Genomic DNA, 22,628 nt, shown 5'->3' on the forward strand with positions numbered 1-22,628 from the left:
ACGTTAATGTTGATGTTATCACTCATGTTACGATGGCTCCAAAATACAACCATGACATTGCAGTTGATACGATCCACAAACTTGAACATAGAAAACAGAAGTACTTAAAAATGCTTAAACAAACTTAAAGGGGTACTCCACCGCAAAATGAAAATTTTGTCATTGATCGCTTACCCCCATGTCATTCCAAACCCATAAAAGTTTTGTTCGTCTTCGGAACACAATTTACGATATTTTGGATGAAAACAGGGAGGCTTGAGACTGTCCCATAGACTGCCAAGTAAATAACACTGTCAAGATTCAGGAAAGTATGAAAAACATCGTCAGAATCTGCCATCAGTGATTCAACCGTTACATTATGAAGTGACAAGAATGCTTTTTGATTAATGACAAAATTTTCATTTTGCGATGGAGTATCCCTTTAAACAATGGTGTTGCCTAATTCACTTTACTTCAGTGTTTCATGTTAGTTCGCTGTTAAGGTTAAGTTACTATCGATTTCGCTTGATTAGCTAACTTGCATTAAAGGGGCAGCGGAACATACAAACATTGTTTCTTGGTTTAACTAAAGTTTATTTCGATTAATATTGGTAACCTTATCGGTGACGGATTAATATTGGTAACTCACCAGTTGATGTTATCACTGTTATGACTGCAAGCCAGCACCCCCTTTTAAAATAATCACATTTTGTTGATTTGCAGCCTGAAATAAAGACGCAGAAAGGTTTTGTTTAATCCAGCTGTATTTACTCAGTGCAACTTTTAACATCCAAGTGAAATATATAACATTCCAACATATCAGAGAAAAACAACAACAAAAAATACATTTTAATTAGCTCAGCATGAAAAGAGCTTTCCTGGAGAACTGGATTTCAGTCCTTGGTAGTGCAACTGAAGCAAACAATCAACTCAAAGTCAAAGGCTTTATCAATGCCTAGACGCACAGTGAAGTCTGTTATTAAGAAGTGGAAGGTATTTGGCACAACAAAGACCCTCTCTGGATCAGGACGTCTCTCCAAACTGGATGAAAGAGTCAGGAGAAAACTGATCAGAGAGGTGACCAAGAGGCCTACAGCAACTCTACAGCCCCTACAACTCTATATGTGTGTAAATGTGGCTTGTATGGGAGGGTTGCAAGAAAAAGTCACTCCTCAAGAAGCCACCTGCAGGGTCAGACTGAGCTTTTCCAAAACCACATCCTTGAAGATCGTGACACAGCAATTACTTTGGCCTCAACACCGGAACGATCTGTCTGGCACAAAGACATCCACTAAAGCCTCACCATCAAATAACCGCATTCCCCAGGTAAAGCATGAAGGTGGTTATGTCTGTTATTGGGGATTTCTCTGCAGCAGGGACTGGAGACATGTCAGGAGACGGATAAATGGATGGGGCCAAAATATTGTCTAATCCTGAAGAAAATCTGCTGCCTCTGCAAGAAAGTGGTAATGGGAAGAAGGTTTACTTCCAGACATTGACAAGACCAAAACACCAGTGAAAATCTCCTGATGCCACATAGTTGTTGAGGAGAAAAAGGTGAATCGCTCCTTGCATGGCTCTAGTCAAACGCCCAGCCTTAAACCCCATCTGAAAATGTGTGGGATGACTTGCAGACGGCACAGGCCCCCAAACGCTCACCATCAAATTGAACTGGATCTGAGGCAGTTCTGCAAAAGAGTGAAAAATATTGCAAAGTCTGAATGTGCAAAGTCAGTAGGGGCTTGAGACAAATCCCAAAGCAGACTAAAGGCTGTAATCAAAGCTAAAGGCTTTTAAGGGATATCCACGCCGAAAATGAAAATGTTGTCATTAATCAACTTACTCCCGTAATCGTTCCAAACCATAAAAGCTAATTAGTCTTTGGAACACCAATTTAAGATATTTTGGATGAAAACTGGGAAAGCTTGAGACTACTGTCCAATAGACTGCAAGTAAAAAAACACTGTCAAGGTCCAGGGAAAGTATTGAAAAAGCATCGGTCAGAATACTCATCTGCATCAGTGATTCAAAACCGTAACGTATGAAGCGACGAGATATTTTTGTATGCAAAAAAAACAAAAACAAACATCATGACTTATTCAACCAATTCACTCCTCTGTGCTCTTCAAAATCAGCGAGATACAAAAGTATCTTGTTGCGTCATAATCGTTACTGTTGAACCACAGCTGACTACTTTTAAATACCCTTTTCTTGGACCTTGACACTGTTATTTATTTGGCAGTTCTATGAGACAGTCACAAGCCTCCCTGTTTCATCAAAATCTCTTAAACTGTGTCCCAAAGCCGAATGAAGTTTGGTTGGAACAACATGGGGGTAAGAGATAATGACAACATTTCATTTTGCAGTGGAGTAACCTTTAAGGCACTAATGTTTGCACTACAAAACCACCACGGCTTCCTGCACCCTTTTACCTAAATTCATTACTTCAGACTCATGTGCCCTCTAGAAGCTTGCATTCTGCAAGTGAACGTCGCTTTATTGTACCATTCCAAAGCAAATGTATGCCACTGTATGTGGTGCAAAAGGGAGAACTATTCATATATATGAACTATTCAAGCTGTTGTAGTTATGGACTTCAGTTTGTACTAGAAAAAATATGCAAGAAAAAAAAATATTTGCGAGAAAACTACAATTGTCCAACTCTGATTGCAAGAATTAACATACTGGTTTGCGGATGTGCAAAATTTGTCTGTGACTCCACATTTTTTTGATGCAGGTGTGTGAATGTGTTTTGCACCATATTCACTGCAGCAATAGTAGCGAAAAATGTGAATGTGTGAGTTTCTTAATTTGTGATTTGTAGAATTGGATTTGTGCGCCTGCTTTGAAGGTTTTGAGAAGGTGAAGCTGTTGTGTTTGTGGGAGAGAAAAAAATCTACAAGTTTGCTAATTTTATTTGTGACTTTAAATTAGTTAGTATTACACGTGTGGCTATATTCTACAGATTTCACTGTCACAGGTGCTCAGTTGTTTTGCCCCCAAAATACCTTCATATAAACCACACGAACAAACTACAGTGTTGGTGGACAAGTTGTTTGTGGCCGGTCAACGTATGAACATACGCGGGCATTATGCAAATGTGACCGGTTTCGGCTGTTCTTGGTTGTTTCTTTATTTTTTGTAACTTTATTTATCGTGCACTTTTCGGCTCTACAACTTTCCAGATCATTTACATTTATATACAGCTACATTACACACTGCATGAAAGACAATATTCAAAATGGCATAATAGGGGCACTTTAAAAAAAAAAACAGACTGCCATGCGTGTAAAAAAAAAAAACCTAGTGGACAATGACAAAGGCATGTGTAAAAAAGTAAAATAAAAGATACAAGCCATATTATTCCGTGATAGGTATTTTAGTGACTCTTCTGCAGGTTATAGCGTTACACACCAGTAGGTGGCAACAAAAAGAATATTTAATTCACACCCGTTATACATTATATACTCACATTCAGGAAAAGAAACATGTCTGTGTCATTTGGTGAGTGCGTATTTGACCGTAATAGACCATTTCCTACTGTCAGGGTAAACAGAAAGAGTGGGTTTTGGATGGTTTGGAAATAGTTAACAACAAATAACTGCACTGTGGCCTCATTTCCGGGAGTTAACGTTATTATTACTCCGCGGTCCATTATTATGTTCCGCAGCAAGTCTGGTTGGCGGCATTTAAAGCAAGTTTGTATTGAATGGGTTATTCATTACACACACTGATTCTCTGGGCCTTTCAGGGCAGGTTGCTAAGCGCTTAGCGGGTTTTCTAAGGGGTATTGTGCTCGCTATACACTCATGACTGTTCAATCCCATCCCAATCCACCACATTCAGTTCACTTTTTGTTTTTAAGGAGGAATTTGTAACATACTCCCACTGTTAGGGGTCTTTCTCACAGTGTTGTTATGTTCTCCTCACATTCTAGCTTTCCAATTTCTCGCCTACAAAACATTTTGTGTGAATCCTCTTACAAAAAAAACCCTTCTCTTTCTTCCCTAGCATGAAATCACACAATGGTATCAGGACTTATATATATAAATTTATGTGTCTTTGGAAGTGAAATGAAAGTCAAAGGTAATATTATTACTACATGGGTTGCTAGAATCTGTGCAAGGACTCTATAGCAATTTGGGATACAAGGTAATGTCATTTTGAAAAACCCGCAGCCACAAAAATCACTTACACTAATTATGTAGGGTTGGGAACCGAGAACCGGTTCTTAATCAGAACGGTTCTTTTGAAAAGAATCAGAACCAAAAGCAATTTCTAAGTTTCGGTTCAGCAGGTTCTACCAGTTAATATACTTATTGACCCAAGCGCTTGTAAGGAAATGTTAGCTCTTTTCTTTAAGAAGAATCGAATCTAGAGATTCGAATTGCTTTAATTAAACTGATTCCAAATTTAATTCGCTTATACTTCATAATTAAAATGATTGCTTTAATTAAACTGATTCCAGACGACTTCCCCAAAAAAAATAGAAAAATATACAAAAAAAAACAAAAAAAAAAAAACAAAACAAAAAAAAAAAAAAAAAAACAAAAAAAATAAATAAAACCAGATTTTGGATTCATTCTACAGTCTTGCAAAGAGATGTGGCCATTCGTCAACAATAAACTTTCCATATTAGCACATTAATAGCACTATCTGCTAAAACAATAAGGACATTGGTTAACGGTGCACGATTTAGATTTGAAAACAATCAAAAAAGAAGGGACATTAAAAATTTCTTTATGAAATAGGTAAACCGTAAGATTCCTTATGCGTTGTATTTTTGCGATTATTTATTGAAAAGTTCAGTTTGTAAGAAAAAATTTAATGAGCAAGTCTACAAGTCATGGACAGACACGCTGTATGGACCCTTTTGTTGAGGTCCATTTATTACTGATGATTCCTGCGGGTTTTTGGATGCTTGTGATCGAGTTAGTTAATTTAATTATCCCCTTTGCAGGATGATAGCAATATGGCTGACAGGACCCCGACTAAGGATGTCGAGTCCCATACCAACTCGTGAATTAGTTTTTCTGATGAGCGCGGGTAGCGGGGATATCCTCTGTTTATTGGGGTCACGTAATCACTTCACTTAATGTTGACATAGGTTTTTTAGCCATTTGTTTCCTTGACAGGAAATGGGTCCAGACAATCTGCATTGTTTCACATTATCTAATCATTAATGATGTTCAGATCCATAGCTGGATCTTTGGTATTCAGCACTTTGGCAGAAGTGGCGATTCTCTGCAGTTATTGGTGTGACTGGTTAATGAGGTCCACTACAGCTGTGAGCAGCCTTGTCCATATGATGTTCTGACGGTCGGCGTTTCCCGTAAAGGTGCTGCAGTAACCATATAACAGAAACGCTGCCCTGCCTCTTTAATTACTGAGCTTACATTGATTACAATGACAACATTCCACCTGAACCGCCACGTCTTTTAAAATTCTGGGCACGTATTCTATCCACGACTGTATGCACGCACTAGGTGGCTTTTTGATAACAATGCACGAGTTTTATACGAGTGTACATGTGTACGACAGTGCGCTTCCACCTGCCTGCCACTAAAATTACAGTATAATTTTGTCCCATATTGGTCAATATTACATACTGACTTTAACTGGGGAACCACGTTACTAAGTAGGGATTGGATTGTTATGCCACAGTATGAGGGTTAGGTATTTGATGTGCAGATCATTTCAAAAGTGATAAACAAAGTGATAGAAAATATTTATTTTTCATGCATTGTAAACTGTTTAAAAATGTGGAAACCACTCAATGCATCACACATCTCCTGACTGCATTATTATTTTATGCAAAATAGGGGCTTTATGGAGTGTGTGGTAGACATGTTATATGCTGGTATAATAGTTTATATTTCATTAATATGAGGAATATGAACAGTGTATTAGCCTGCAAGGGGGGACTATTTGATTAACCAGCATTATCCTGCCCAGAAAAAGAAGCAACAATATTACATTGATAGTGTAAAAAACATCAACTTTGAAGCACATGCTGATTAATGTATTACTCAACGTTATTACCTTCCAGCAACACTACATTCAATGAAGGTTAAATAGTAAAAAACATTATAATAGTTCATTTAAATTGAACCGGAATCTGAAAATTTCTAACAATACGCAACCCTACTTATGAAGAAATCCGTTATACTGTAATATATGTTAAATTTTTGACATTGCCAACCTTTAACATTAAGTTGAAGTAAGTAATAAGCAGTATTGAGCATTGAGAAGTTGAGTATTGTGCATTTTTCCTTACAACTATTTTTACCACTATAAGTTATTTAATGATTTTAATTTGGCATTCAAATGTCGCGAATACGGAAACATTTAATTTTGTGTCGAATGAGAGGACCAAACGTTGGTTTCAGTTTAGTTTTTTTAGCCTAAAGAATCGTTGTGGCGGGTCTGTTTAATGCTATAACTGTGAAAAGGCCTATTTTTGATTCTTGGTCTTTTTTAAATACTGTTAATGAAAGGATATGTTGTGGAGGAGGGGGAAATAAATAGCCTAGGCTATTTACAGTTGTTCTATCATGTTTTGTAAAACATGTTCGCATCGGCATTAGGCTATTTCTGAATGAAAATAATAAAATGGACTTATTTAGTGCGACTGTTTTTTCTCCTAAAAAAAACTAATTTTTATATGCAGAAGCATATTATTTAAATCATGCAAAAAATTTTAAATATTTGGATAAATTACTGAAAATAAAAATAAATAAAACGTCTTTTTTTTTAAATTTTTAAACCGTTAAACAGATTGTATTAATCGGTCATAACTCTTAACGGTCAGTTAACCTGTTAAAAGGAACATTCCATCGTGAGAAATAAATACAAATATGTAGAAAATGGATTAAAAAAAGTTAACTAGTTTAAAACATAAGGCTAGATATAAACTAATTTGGTTCGAATTAATTTTAGAATGAAAAAAATTTAAGGGCATTTAAATTTATTATATCTTTCTCATACCTATTATATTCATGCATCAACGTCATCAAATGCTCTGTGTCAAACCTCCGTTTCAGAAATAGGTACAAAGGAATGACTTGTGAACTAGGGTGTTGTCGAGCCTCCCGCCATTCATATTAAGAAACACTTACTGGGCCTTATAAAACAGTTACTACATATAAAAATTGAAGCACCAACATTAAAATTAAAAGTTATCCCTTAAAAACCATGTATAAAAACTTTTTTCACACTGCTTTTTTAGCACTATTAAAAAGGTGTAAAAAGATGTGCTTGAAAAACACACCACACACACACACACACACACAACTTGAAATAGCACCAAGTGTTGTACAATCCGGACACAAATTCTTGTTGCTGTTCAAGTTGTAGGAACAACAAAATAATAAACTTGACTTCTAGTTGATGTCATTTGGAACAGAAGTGGCTTATCTGAAAGGCAAAGGCCTCTAGATTACGTTATTTACCAAAAAAAAACTGATCATGACTTGCTTTTTAATATTTATTAGGACAGAAAGGTCAGGACTTGCTTAGACAAAAAGTTTGGTCAAAATCTTTAAGGATTAAACCAAGCACAGGATTAGAGCGTCACCTGTGACAAATACTATATTAACACATTCCCCCCCCAGGTGGTGAGAAGACCCCAGACAACCCAAACCTTCATTTGAAATGCATCTGACCTCTGACAGATGCCAAAGATTCAACCACAGACCAAAGTGCTGATCATCAAGAGCCTGAAGACCAAGTCTCCTGCTGAGGTGGCAGACATCTTTAGTGTATCTAAACGTCAATTGGAGAGGATAAGAAAAAGATTTGAAGAAAACGCTGGGAAGTTAATGACAGGGCCCAGGTCAGGCAGACCCGTAAGACAACTGTTCGCGAGGGACCGTTGTTGGTTCAAGGCGCAGAGCTACATAAGAACATGGTCCCAGAAACCCCTGTATCTACAAGAACAGTTTGGCGATTCTATTCACGCAGTGGACGTGCAATGGCCGAATTAGTGCTCAGAAACCAGTATTAAACAGAAAGACAACTAAAAAAAATAGGGTTGCATTGCCAAGGCACACAGCATTGCAGGAAGAATGACTGTGGAAAAGTGGCAGAAAAAGGTTGATTTTCCGTCATTCTATTGAACTGCATCCAGTTCATTCGCAAATAATGCAGAAGACCTATTGGAACCCACATGGACCAAGATTCACACAGAAAACAGTCAAGTTCAGTCCAGTTGGTGGAGGAACCAAATCATGGTTTGGGGTTACATTCAGATATGGGGGCGTCTTGAGAGAGAGATCTGCAGAGTGGATGCTTAGCTATCAACAACTGAGGTATCATATGACATTCTTGCTGCCATTACATTTCAAACCACAACAGAGGGCAAATTCTTCAACAGGATGGCACTCCACTCCCTCATAAACTTCTGCCTCCACATCAAAGTTCCTGAAAGCAAAAAAGGTCAATGTGATCCAGGATTGGCCAGCCCAGTCACCAGACATGAACATTACTGAGCATGTCTGGGGAAAGATGGGGGTAGGATGGCATTGAAGATGAAACCAAAGAATCTTGATGAACTCTGGAGTCCTGCAAGAATGCTTTCTTTGCCATTCAGATGACTTCGTTAATAAGCTTATTTGAGTCATTGCCGAGGCGTATGGATTGCAGTCCTCCAAGCTCATGGGAGTCATTACACAATATTAATTATATTTTCCACTGCACCATGACTTTATGCTCTGTACCTGTACATTATTTCTGTTTAAGTGACAAGACTTTTGTCTAAGCAATGTCTTACCTTTCTGTTATGATTTAATTATAAAATATCTTTGAATGTTAAGTTTTTTTTTTTCTGAACTTTCAAGAAGCGTATCTAGAGGCCTTTGCCTTTCATATAAGCCACTTCTGATTCCAAATGATCAACTAGAAGTCAAAGTTATTATTTGTTGTTCCTACAACTTGTACAGAAGCGACAAGATTTTTTGTCAGGGGAGTGTATAGTATAGACCTCTACAGATTGATGAAGATTAATTAAATAAAAAAAAAAAAAAAAAAAAAAGCCTAAAGTCGCAGGAAACACACTTGAGAATTCAGTCATTACGGTGAGGAATAACATAAAACTATGCAGCAATGTAAAAAAAAGTTATATAGTCTTTGATGCAAATGTTTAACATAAGGTTAGATAAAACTAATTTGGTTAGAATTTTTATAATAAAAAAAAATAAGGTGTTTAATTTAAAGTTTGGTTTTAGTAAGTTTTAAATAGGATAAACACAAAAATATAATGTTTCAATAACTGTATAGGGAATGTTAGTAATATTTGATTATGATCAAATGGACCCTATATTCGTGTCCAGCACTATAAAGGACCTTGCCAGGCCAGACAGTTAATCTCCAGTCGTATTTTAATTTTATTTCTATGTTATTTTAAGTCAATCACATGCTCTGAGTCAGCATCCTGTTCGTAACTGACAATGCGAAAACCACACAGCTCTTAGATCAAGGTTAAATTTAAGTAATGAGTAATAGACGACGGGCCGTGAATATAGAAAAATAATGCACACCCGCGGTGTGCGTCGCGTGGTGTTACCACTCGGCGTGTTGCATTATTTTTCTAATAATTCAACTGGCCTGGGAGTCAATTATTCTGCTTATACTATATGTTACCACACCTCAAGACCTCGAGCAAATGAATATATTTAATAGGGGATTCGTCCGGTTCTTTGCTACTTAATAGCTATTGTGAGCAAGGATTTATTTCTTCCGCATCTCATCCAACTCGCTTGTTATAACCTCGCTCGTGAGAATGTAATTTACAAATGTGTATTTACTTTATGAAAATCGTATCTGTCGATGTGCTGTTGTTTTGTTAGGGCCTGTGTGCTGGATTTAGGTACTGTATGCTATTTCCATTATTACAGTTAACTATGCAAAGTGCTATGGAACTGTTGAATGTTTTGAAGGTTTTTAAATGATGCATGCTATTATTTTTAAAGATAACGGGCTAATGTTCATCCAAACCGGTTGTATCTCAGAGCGAATAAACCCCGACAGGGTGATCAGGACACACCGACGCGAAGCGGCGGGTACACTTGCCCACATAACTGTATTACACGCTACTAGTAATCTAATTTTGCACTTGCAAAATATTGATTTGTAGTTGCAATATTTAAATACCAAGCTTCCGTGAAGAAAGCAGTGCGAGCAAGCAAATTCAAACTAAAAAACGACGGACATTAAAGGGTAAACGGTGCAGTCAAATCACGTTATACACAAACATTTTCACCACAATTATAATTAAGGCGCACCAATTAACTAAGACGAAACCGTTTTTAAAACCTAAAAAAACCATTTTGCTGGTGTTCTCCTTATAAATCCATTACAGCGTACAAGAAACAATCGTAAAGCAAAATGGCAGCAGGCTGGTTTTGCGTATGGAACGACAGAGCGAGTCCCCACGATAACGTGATGACATTAATTAAACAATTGTACACCATTTTGAATCGAGTTTTAATATTTTATAAGCTACACAAACGCCAAAGCTTTCCACCAAGAAATAAATTAGTTCAAGCAAGAGTAACGCACCGACTGCTGTTACCTCGGATTAGTCATGTCCTTATTAGAGCTTTTACAGGTTGTTATCCAAGGATAACATACCTCGGAATGTCGTGAACGACCAATCGAAATCACGCTATTCCCACAGAGCTGTGTAATAACAGCAGTTATGTTAGGATCTTTTGTTCATCCGTTCAGCAGCGCGCTGTGTTGAACTTCAGCTTGTTAATGAACTGAGAAACGTGCTGCTCAATATACTTTTTCCCCCCTTAGTGAGAAAATAGGTGCTTGAATTTTACACTGTCTGACCGCTGTTTGCTGTAACATGATCCTAATGTTTGTAATAGTGGGCAGGTGGTTGAACGTTGTTTGAACTTTTCATCTTTCTCCCTAGAAGGTTTGTAATTAAAGAGTTTTAATCTATGGACGTCTGTCCTGTCCAATCTGTAAAGGACTATACTATACTATACTATACTAGATACTTGATGTGCTTTTTCTGTGTGTGTGTGTGTGTGTGTGTTCAAGCACACCTTTTTATAGTGCTAAAAAAGCAGTTTGAAAACAGAAAGCATGTCTGAACAACTTTTTATACAATGGTTTTTTTAAGGGATAACACGTTAATTTTTAATATGGGTTGTTTCATATTTTTTTAATATGTTTGTAACTGTTTTATAATGCCAGAAGGAGTGTTTCTGTATTATGAATTGGTGGCGAGCTTGACAACACCCTTTAGTTCTTCACAATACCAAAAAAAAATTTTCTCATACCTAATTACTAAAACATGGATTTAAGATACATATGATGCAGACTAGGGCTGCACGATATTGGGAAAAAATGACATTGCGATATTTTATTTTTCTGCGATATATATTGCGATATGAAAAATAATCTAATGTTTTCTTACAAACAAAAATGGGGTGAGCACACTTACATTCTCATTTTAAATGATTTTAACATCAGAGTATTATTTACATTAGAGTAAATTATTTGTTTTTAACTTTAGGATATGGTTTGAATTCTTAACATATTAACTAACATGAACTTACCATGAGCAATACTTTTGTTACTATATATTATTAATCTTTGTTTATATCTTAGTTTATAAAAACACAGCTGTTCCATTGTTTGGTATAATGTTACTTCACAGTGCATTAAACTAGTTAACAAATCTGTACAACTTTTGATTTCACACAATGAAGGCTATAGCCTAAATGTTGAAATTAAACAATGTTGTAGAAGTGCAGTTAGTAATAGTAAATGTTAATATATGAAGTTAAATAGTTTAATAAATAGAACATTATTGTAAAGTGTTACAGATTTTTTTTATACACCAATTCAGACGTCTCGTGAGTTCAGTGTTGGACAGGTCAGTTGTTTAAAACCATTCATTAAATTGAATCGGTTCAAAGGAATCATTAGTTCGCGAATCAGACGTATACAGCACATGGTTGTGTAATTATCTCGGCAGTTTAGAATATTTTAGATAGTTTTTTTTTTTATTATTATTTTTTGTTCGACACCATCGTGTCAATTGATTTTGATTAATATGCGCGAGGGAGAGAGAGCAAGACAGCGCTCGTGTTGTCTGAAGGCGGTGAAGGTGAGCACGCGCGCGCAGCCGGGGCGCGCTCTCGCTCTCTCGCTCTCTCTCTCTCTCTCTCTGCTCATTCTTATATGCGCCCTGTTATAAGGCTGACAGGACTTTAAAAACACATGCAAATGATAAACTTTCCCTCTATGATGTTTAAGCTGTGCATTTAATCCGCGAATCACATTCGTCAAGGGCCGGGAAGCAGCTGGCCCGTTACGGTTAATAAATAACGGATCAACTACGACAGCCTACATCGCACATCCTGCGATGTGACTATCGTGGATTCGTACATCGCGATATCGATGCTTAAACGACACATCGTGCAGCCCTAATGCAGACTACTTGAATGAAGTCTTTCTATTGCTAGGATATGAGCACTGGAAAGGGCAAGTGCTGACTGCAGATGAATTGCACGTCCTGTACGAGGGGATCAAGCTTAACAACGTGAACCAATATGACTATGTGCTCACAGGTACTCTTATGTCAGCTGTTATTTAATTACTGATTCCTGACATTATTCAATAACTGTCAGACATAACACAAAACCAGATTGGTTTAAATAGAATTATGTATGTCCAAAAGTGACATGACTGTTTATAGCTATGATTGCATTAGGTATGATTATTAATAAAAGACCATTGATCTCTAAAACCGAAGCTTTGTCCAGCAACACTGCTTAGAATAAATGGTCAGTTGATATGGTCCAGATGTTTTCCATCATTATTTCTTTCAGGGTACACTAGGGATCCTTTTTGGATATGGTGGTGGACATTGTACAGGAGCTGAAGAGGGCAAACCCGAACCTGGTGTATGGTATGTTTATTTTAAAGCGGTAACACTTTTCAATATTAAGGTGTCATTTGTTACCATAAGTTAACATGAAAAACAATGAACAACTTTTTTTATTAACAAACAAAACAAAGATTAATAAATGTTATGTTACATAATGCATTGAATTTGTAGCTCATTTATGAAACTCTAGATGGCGCAGGTCATTTTCATGCGGTCTGCTAGCTATCACATCATTCACCACATGTTGATTGACTGGCTCTACAGCCAACGAAATGGTTTGTTCAACATTTAAATATTCTAGTTCAGTGTTTGCTGTAAGCTGGTTCCTCTGAATCCCTCCACCTCCCCCAGCTCCACCTGTCTAGATCACAGCAACACCAGCATATCTCAGATGCTCACAGTGGTGTGTCAGTGTATATAGGCCGTTTTACAGAATTGGTCCAAAGTCAGAGTTAAAAACGTCTTGAAATACAAAAAATTAATGTATTCAAATTGTATAATATCCAATATAATATAAAATATTATAATATAATAATTGTATAATTGCACAGTTAATTCTAATATTGTATTTTCAGAAAGTTTTGGAATATTTGTCCTCTCCCCCAAATTTGTCACTACCAAAACACAGTAATAATAATTTAATTAGAGTAATAATAATTTAAAGAGTTATATTGACCTATTAATATTTTGCTTACATCTGCATTGTAAATATATATATTTGCTATTTTATTACACCCTTTTCCCCAGAGGTAAATCAATAACAATTACATTTTTAACAATATTTCAAGTTTAATTTATTAGATTTGTTGTATTTTGAATCCAATTTTTTCTTTGTAAAAGGCAAAAAGTTGATCATACTGATTTCAAAGTTAGGGATTTGTTAGTTTGAATATACATTGAACCAAAGACTATCATAACATCTTAGATGACAATTCAGTATACTTTATTTCTGACAAAACATCCCATGTTTCGGTTGTGACTGCACATGTTTGATATTGACAGCAATGCTTTGGTAGCAAATCACATTACAGAATTTTAACTTGCATACTAGAATACTATTAAAATATTCTAAAATACAAAATTTTTGCATAACTGTACAAAATTTTTGTTTATTTCCCCCCAAAATGAGTGTTATGTGTTTCCCTTTTGTCGCTACCGAAATGATGTTTTGGTCGTGACCGTTTCGGTAGTGACAATTTTCTGGGATAACACCCAAAAAAAAAACAAAGATGTCACTACCAAAACTCTACCAAATGTTTTGGTTGTGACAATTTTATGGGATAACACCCAAAAAACTAAAGATGTCATTACCGAAACTTCACCAAATGTTTCGGTAGTGACAATTTTAGATACTTTCGAACCTATCTCAAAGATGCCAATCAGCACACGGTTTCTGTAGTGACATGAAAATGCGGGACAATTTTTTTTTTTTTTTACATAAAGTTTCATAATATACAAAGAAAATATTTTTTTTTTGAACTTCACTTTTTAAAAGAATCAAAAATATATTTTTAAAAACAACAATGAAAAAAACGAAACAAATTATTTCAATATCATTTTCATAAGTTTAAATTTAGGGGTTAGGGTTCAGGGCAGCCACCTCCCAATTGAGAGTACCCAATATATGATGATTTTACATATAATAAGTGTACTAATATTTTAAATATTATTGTGGGTTCCAAAAGAGAATAGAAGGATTTAAATACTTATATGCTTTTTTTTTTGGTTGTGGGAAAACAGTTTGGACCAATTCTGTAGAGTGGCCCATAAATTTAAAAGTAATAGGCTATTTTCTATCCTGTTTTTGAGCCTCTCTGCAGAATGGTTTGTTTTTATAGGCAGGGCGCATTCAAGACTCGCAAGTAAACGCCCACTGCTATGATGGACGCTGCTGTGACGTACTCTGAAAACAACATGGGTCATTTGGGTTAAAAATGTATAAATACTTAGTTTATATCAAACTGTCTGGAACAGACAATGCAATAGTGGTAAAAGCACATTTACTCACACTTACGTGTTGCGACATTACTGTTGGATTCACTCTAATCGGCCATTCCACTGGATGCGGCACACATTGACACAACAAATCCCAGACAGTAAACTGATGTCCAGCTCTATTTCTGACATATAAGCATTTGTGCCGCTTCTGACCTTAAAGAGAAATTAATTCAAAACATGACGCAGCAGTGCTCACATCGTGGATCTAGATATGTTTGGATCACGAGGAGGCAATTCAAAGATGTTTTTTTACAGCTTACACTACACAGTGTCTTGTAATCTTGTAATGTCATCTGTATGGTTCTGTTGAGGGAGTAATCCTGTGTTTGCATCTCTCTAGCATTTCCTCTCCTCCTACTACAAGCGCGATATAATGGTGATATCGATATGAACACTATTAAAAAAGCCTCGTAAACACTGCCAAGAATGCAAACAACAGATGTCTGTGCATACAAACTTATAAAAAATGAACTTGCCAAGTCTGACACTTATAATAGTGAATATAAAACCATATAATAATTTAGTAAAAAAGAAAAAACAGCACAAATTAATGTTTACCTTTTATTTGTATTTAGCCTTCATACAAACAAGAAATGTGTAATCACTGTCAAATAATCGTCTCAGACTCACCTAATTAATATTAATATCTCTTCAAACTATAGCCTAACATACTCTACCAGTACCAGATTTTTAATGTTTTTAAAGAATTCTTTTCTGCTCACCAAGCCTGCATTTATTTGATCCAAAATGCAGCAAAAACAGTAACATTTTGAAATATTTTTACTATATAAAATAACTGTTTTCTATTTGAAAATATTTTAAAATGCAATTTATTCCTGTGATTTCAAAGCTATATGTTTAGCATCATTACTCCAGTCACATGGTCCTTCAGAAATCTATTCTGTTTTGCTGCTCAAAAATCATTTATTATTATGTTGAAAACAGCCGAGGAGATTTTTTTCATGTTTCTTTGATGAATAAAGAAAAACAGTATTTATCTGAAATAGAAATCTTTTGTAACATTATAAATGACTTATCACTTTTGATCAATTTAAAGCATCCTTGCTAAATAAAAGTATTAATTTCTATAATTTCTTTCCAAAAAAAGAAAAGTGACTTCAAGCTTGTGAATGGAATAGTGTATAATGTTACAAAAGCTTTTTATTTCAGATAAATGCTGATCTTCGGATCTTTCTATTCATCAAAGAATCCTGAAAAAAAAATGTACTCAACTGTTTTAAATATTGATAATCAGCAAATTAGCATATTAGAATGATTTCTGAAGATCATGTGACACTGAAGACTGCAGTAATGATGCTGAAAATTCAGCTTTTTTGTTCACAGGAATAAATTAAATTTTAAAATATATTCAAATAGAAAGCAGTTATTTTAGATAGTAAAAATATCTCAAAATGTTACTGTTTTTGCTGTACATCAAATAAGTGCAGGCTTGGTGAGCAGAAGATAATTCTTTAAAAAAAAAAAAAATAATAACATTTAAAATCTTACTGTTCAAAAACTTTTGACTGGTAGTGTATGTTGATTATTCTTATAGACTGAAACAAATGTGCTTTAGCCAGTATAAAGAGTATGAAAAGTGCTCTGAGTTGCTGCAGAAAAAAAAGAAGCAACAACAAAAGCATGTTGCTGGAGACAGGCTTATTATTGAAAACCCAAACTGATTGTCCGCCAGCAGGAGTGCTGTGAGAGCGGTAGAACCATAGCCTGTATAAAAACAGGGTAGAACCAGTGCTTTCTCCAGTAACGGCTGTAATCAAATCAGCTCCGCTCATGAATGCTTCTTTATCAGATAAAATGAAAATGGTATCGAAACTTTTCTGAAGACAGTCCAATTCCTTCAGAGATACATTCATATAAAACACCCGCGTCATGCAGTGCTCATGTTTATTCAACGAACTCAAACGTCAAAAATAAATCAATGTACGGGAAACACCGGTAATGTATCGAAATATCGGAAATGTGTTTAAAAATCATATCACTGTTACTGAAAAACATTATATTGCGATACATATTGATATTGAATTATTGCCCAGCCCTAACTGATCCAAACATCAACATGTGCCATAGTAAGTTATGTTTATTGTGCTTATCTTTGCAATTTCATTGTTTGCTGTTGTTTCTGCTTTCCAGTGTGTGATCCGGTGCTGGGTGATAATGGGGGCTATGGTGAGCATATCGTAAATGATCAAATCATTTCCCTTCATCATTTGCATCTTATTTTCTATGCAAAAATGTTACCCTTTATTCAGTAGAAACACTTTGTGAGAAACTTTGAAACACTTAGTGAAACACTTAGTGAAACACTTAAGATGTGGTTAAAATAGTTTAAAGAACTGATCACTTTCTGTGTTATCTTTAGTATGTTCCTGAGAACCTGCTGCCCATCTACAGGTGCAAAGTAGTTCCAGCTGCTGACATAATCACTCCCAATCAGTTTGAGGCTGAGTAAGTGTCCTGTTAAGGCCCGTTCACACCAAGAACGATAACTATAAAGATAACGATATTAGCGTCCACACCAGCGGATGATATCGTCTGTTTATTATGGCGCATGCTCGTCTGCTGCTTTAAATTCTCCTGCTCATTACAGCAAGTTGCATTCTGATTTGCTGTCAATATTTTTATCGTCCATGAGCTGGAAAAAATCATTCTGAAAGTGATTCCAACAATATAGTTTCTCTATGCCTTTATCGTTATAGTTGTGGTGTGGACTCTGCTATTCTTTAATATTGAGAACGATTTTTTAGAACTGTATCTTTATCGTTATCTTTATAGTTATCATCCTTGGTGTGAACGGGCCTTTATGCTGATTTTTTTGTGTAAGGCACTGTGTACTCCTAGATTGTATGGTCTGATCATACAATATTAGTATGTACAATATGTCTGCTGTGACCATTTGTGATGGGCCCACCCAAAACAGATGTCTATACCAAATGCAAATGGTGTCTCTTTAAGGAATGAAATTTGTGGTTGCTTGCGTCAGAGATATGTGCACATGCTTAAGATAAAAAGTTGTTGATAACACATGGCGTCCGGCCTAGTTTATGTTCTGAATCCAAAAATACTTTCCTGATAGTCTCTGCTGTTCTATAATCAAGGCAAAATGGGGTAATGTGGGCATTTGTGGATGGTTGGATTTCCTTGTTTTATGCCTGTGGCTCATCATCGTTATGACACACCCAGCATATGTAAATAATATATAATTTAATTTTCTTTCTCACAGGCTTCTCACTGGTAGAAACATAAGTTCAGAAAAAGATGCAGTTGAAGTAAGTTTTTATTAGCTGTTTTATTTATGCAGCTAGCTTCTCTTGTTTTAAAGTATAACAGCACTGGGATGTTTTTATGATGTACCGCTGTCCACACTCACAGCTCTGCTCATTCGCTGTAAGTTTCAGCAAAGCTTTTGCATGCAAAAAAAAGTTCATTATTTGCTGTCAATATATGCACGTATAAAGCACAACTCACACAGAAATCATTTTTAAACCAAGCTTCGTAGCAGATTCAGCACATTGACCTACTTGAAAATGAGCAAAATGTTTGTGCTGAATTTTTTTTAGCCTCTAACAAGAAATGCATATCAAGTCTCCCTTCACGTAAGAAACACTGATTGTATTGCCTTTCAGAGGAAGTGTCACGTCACTAGGTTTTAAACAATAGTCTGTTTCATTCAATAGCATCATATTGTTTTTTGCTTCTCACTTTTTTTAAAAAAAAATACTGTAGTTCAGTTTGTGGAAACGCAACAAGGGAAGTACAGTGCAGTCTCTATGAACTTGCTTGCACACTCACTTTGGCTCAACATACAGCTCTTTATGTGTGAAACACTGTCTGCTATTGTTAGCCTCCAGTTCCCACAGTGGTCCAAGCTTTGCCTGACAACATGGTGTAAAATCCTGTTTGCATTGTATTTGTCCATGGAATCGTCAAGCTTGTGAGCTGTAGAATCACCCACTACTCCCCTGCCAAGCTCTTCATCACCTCTCTCTCTCTTTCCTTCACACACACACACACACACTTTCTCCCTCTCCCTCTGAGTGACGAATGGGACGAGACCCGGTTGAGTTGCACTAGAGAAGACAATGAGTGTTATCACTATGTCAGAGACACGCTAGCTTTCCCAAGGCAGACACACTTAGAGTGGTAACAATCATCCGGGTTTAAATCGTGCTCAAATTGATTTGATTTTGATATTTGAACTGAAGCTCACAGGCGACAGTTTCTGACCAGGCACCGAGTGCTGCCAATCACAACACAGACTGGCCCAGCTAACCAATCACAGCGCATTTCGTATTTCAGAAGGCGGGCCTTCATTTGAAACAGGAACTATCCGAGCCGTTCATGCCAGACTGGGGAGAGAGGTGTTGTAATAATGTAAAATATGTGAAAAAAATTTGTTTTTCGAACAACCTAGTATGAGATCCTGTTCTAGTACACCCTTAAAACTAAATCAAGACTTCATAAACGAGCATAATAGGACACCTTTAATGTTTTTTGAGAATGAGGGCATCAGGCAAACTGTTCATGTTAGTATCTATCTAATTTGACTGGCTTCTGCCGAATGAAAGATAAACTTAAGGCAACATATCATGTAGATAGACTGAACAGACAAATTTGGGTGTCAGCAATGAAAAATGTTTTCTTACTGTAGCTCTCTAGAAGACAAAAAAAAAAAAAAAAAATTATTATATGGTGAGCTGATTGTATTATTTGCATTGGTTTTTTTTCCACACAAAACTCCCAGTCGCATTGGTAACCACTTGAATGACTATTCGGATTTCACCTGCAAAATTTTGCTGAACAACAGTAAATGTGACCACAACTAAAATGTTCTTGTGTTTTTTTTTTCTCCCACAAAAAATCATGTTAACAGGAATATAGTTTGTCTTGTGGTTATGTTCTGAGAAACTTCTCTCAGAACATTATGCCACCACTGAACTTAACTTGTTGTAACTGTAATAAATGTAACTCCAGTTGCTTTTTGGAACTCCGATTGCTTTTGGAACAGAAACTGAAAATGTTGGTTGTATTTCAGGTTATGAACCTATTGCATTCGATGGGTCCAGACACAGTGGTCATCACCAGCTCTGATCTGCCCTCTCCTCTGGGGGATCAGTATCTGGTTGCTCTGGGGAGCCAGAAAAGAGGTGATTTTGTTATTTCATTTAAGAACAAGTTGGAGCCCAGTGCAATGACACTTACAGCTCTTGCCATGCTTGCTTCATACTTTCGTGATCACTATTTGCCTGGGTAGAGTAAGTTGCAGTTATATTTCATAATTCAGTTGCTTCATTTTGCATGTCATGTTCAAAGGTCAGGCCTGGCAGCTTGTCTCCTTCTTAAACAACAGATAGTCAAGACTCTAAATTCTGATAAGATGAGCTGTTCTTGAAACCGTTGTAAGAGAAAGATAACCACACGCAACTGTGATCAGACTAATAGTTAGACTAATAGAGAGCAACAGTCAGGTTCTGAAAGGAAAATCCCATTCGTTTTCTCCATAGGAGAATTGTTTTTTAATGATGACTTATAAACTGTAAAGACAGACCTAATGTGAGCTCAACGGTGGTAATCAATCGTATCTTTTGAAGACATCAGCCCACATTATTTCAACATATTTTTTGAAATAATCATGTTTCAGTAAACAAATAACCCTCGTATTGTGTTCCAGTTATTTTGACCCAGAGAGGATTTTTGTGTCCCTGAATTACTGGTTAATGTTGTCACATTGGAATAAAACTTACCAACTTTGCTCACACAGTGTATAACAACATCACCCACAAAAACGGGATAATAGTTTAACTTTTTTATGATTTTTTTCCAACCGTTACACTTGTGGTTTTCCTGGTCAAAAATGACCAGACTACAAAAATTGATTCTATTTTTTTTTTTTTTGTATTAGTTGAAAATAATATTCAATCTGGATTAAATCCTCTCATTTCAGTTAGCACAGGTTTTGTATTCCTTTTTTGGAACTGATTGATTGTAGGCTTCATTGATCTGATCTGAGTTTTTGTCTGAACATTGCCAAAATTGTCCAAAAATAATGCTTTTTCATCTAAAATAATCATGTTTAACAGCAGAATGTCTGTTGAAAAACTGCATTACCCATGATTCTGCAGAGAATGTCCACCAATCAGAGAATAGTGACACTTTTAGTGGCCGCTCATTAACCTGAAACACTGTGAATAATGGTTTCCCTATGCTCTTGAATTATTTGTCTATTGTTTATATGCATATTTTGCAATAAACTTGAAGTGTATTTTTTCTATGTATAATCAACATTTAAATTAATAGTTTTAAATATATCCATTGTTTTTTATTCTTCAGGTCATTCACAATGCTTCATGGGATTGTAGTTCTTTCCCTCATTAAAGCCCTTAAGTACAGTCTTGTACATTTGTCTTTTTTGGTTCATGGCTTAAATAAGTGCATGGTCTTTAATGACTAGTGGCTTCTCTAGGGTTTCATCCCAGTTGCCAATTTAACGATATACTGGTGTTGTTTTCCAGTGAATGCAGATGGTACCATGGTGACTCAACAGATCCGTATGGACATCCCCAGGGTGGATGCTGTGTTTGTGGGAACAGGTGACCTGTTTGCTGCGATGCTGCTGGCATGGACACATCTCCACCCAAATAATCTGAAGGTCAACACCATGATATCATGCTAAAATATAGTTGCATTATCAAGTGTGAGAATAAAGCAGTTTGCTTTTGAATCAGCAAGTGTCTACATTTGGTCATTTAAGCAACCTATAAAAATACATGGCTAGTACAAATAGTTTGGGGCCACTTAACAAAGGTCCAAAATAAAAGATTAAATGTTCTGCAAGGTATGCTGAATTATAACCCAAAGCCCTTGATGTGTTATTGACAGATGGCCTGTGAAAAGACGGTTTCAGTCCTTTGCCATGTCATTAAGAGGACCATTACTTATGCAAAAGGTAAGATCTTCTTTCGCAAACCAAATATTGCAAAGTTCCTATTAGAATGTGTGAGTCACAGCATTCAGTAGCTTGCCTTTTGGCAGCATATTTTTAGTTAAGTACTATTATATGATGTTAATGTAACTTATCTCTTACCTTTGTTCATCTCAGAGGTGGCCGGTCCGAATCGAAGGCCCAGTCCTGCTCAGCTTGAGTTGAGGATGGTCCAGAGTAAGGCAGACATTGAGGATCCTGCCATAGTTGTGAATGCAGTAGTGCTTTAATCTTAGACTCTGTACTAGACAGTATGAATGTCATTCATTTAACAGCAAGAGTTTACAATCACAATACTTTGGATGGTGCATGGGTTTTTTTTTTATGCTTTAGCGTTATAAATTCTTTTATAACAACACCAATGTTCTTAGAATTGAAAATGGGACTTCTGTAACTTCATAGTGCATTACTGCAGATACTGCATCCAGAAACTAACATGGTACCTAATGTTACTATTATCACATTCTAGCCCTTATGTGCATAGGACTATCTAGCCATTATTAGTATTTTATTATGATTTATGCATGTGTATATCTGGATTAAGTATTTATGATGATTTATTAACATTAGGAAAACATCATATTCTGGATTAAGTATTTATGATGATTTATTATCAGTTATATGTAACATAGTATTCGATCCGTTAGTCTTATTTCATCAGAACAACTGTACATTCCCAGTCAGGCCAAGTGTCAGACAAATGTCTATTAAATAATAAAAAGCAATTGTCTATACTAAGAA

General features: G+C 36.0%; 1 protein-coding gene across 1 annotated transcript in view; it reads left to right on the top strand.

Annotated features, from left to right (window-relative positions):
- Positions 1–930: 930 nt before the first annotated feature.
- The window catches only part of LOC109103805 (pyridoxal kinase-like), a 21,835-nt gene continuing 137 nt past the window's right edge, over positions 931–22,628 (top strand). The window contains exons 1-11 of the mRNA XM_042763060.1: positions 931–1,318; positions 2,804–2,854; positions 12,435–12,583; positions 12,841–12,910; positions 17,039–17,085; positions 17,268–17,353; positions 18,129–18,174; positions 19,941–20,052; positions 21,418–21,554; positions 21,785–21,851; positions 22,005–22,628. The exon at positions 22,005–22,628 is cut by the window's right edge and continues 137 nt beyond it. Of these exons, the coding sequence (XP_042618994.1) occupies positions 931–1,318; positions 2,804–2,854; positions 12,435–12,583; positions 12,841–12,910; positions 17,039–17,085; positions 17,268–17,353; positions 18,129–18,174; positions 19,941–20,052; positions 21,418–21,554; positions 21,785–21,851; positions 22,005–22,117 (1,266 nt within the window). The 3' untranslated portion in view covers positions 22,118–22,628. The remainder of the gene's footprint in view (positions 1,319–2,803; positions 2,855–12,434; positions 12,584–12,840; positions 12,911–17,038; positions 17,086–17,267; positions 17,354–18,128; positions 18,175–19,940; positions 20,053–21,417; positions 21,555–21,784; positions 21,852–22,004) is intronic.

Source organism: Cyprinus carpio, chromosome A9, assembly GCF_018340385.1.
Source record: "Cyprinus carpio isolate SPL01 chromosome A9, ASM1834038v1, whole genome shotgun sequence".
In the NCBI taxonomy this organism is placed as follows: Eukaryota; Metazoa; Chordata; class Actinopteri; order Cypriniformes; family Cyprinidae; genus Cyprinus; species Cyprinus carpio.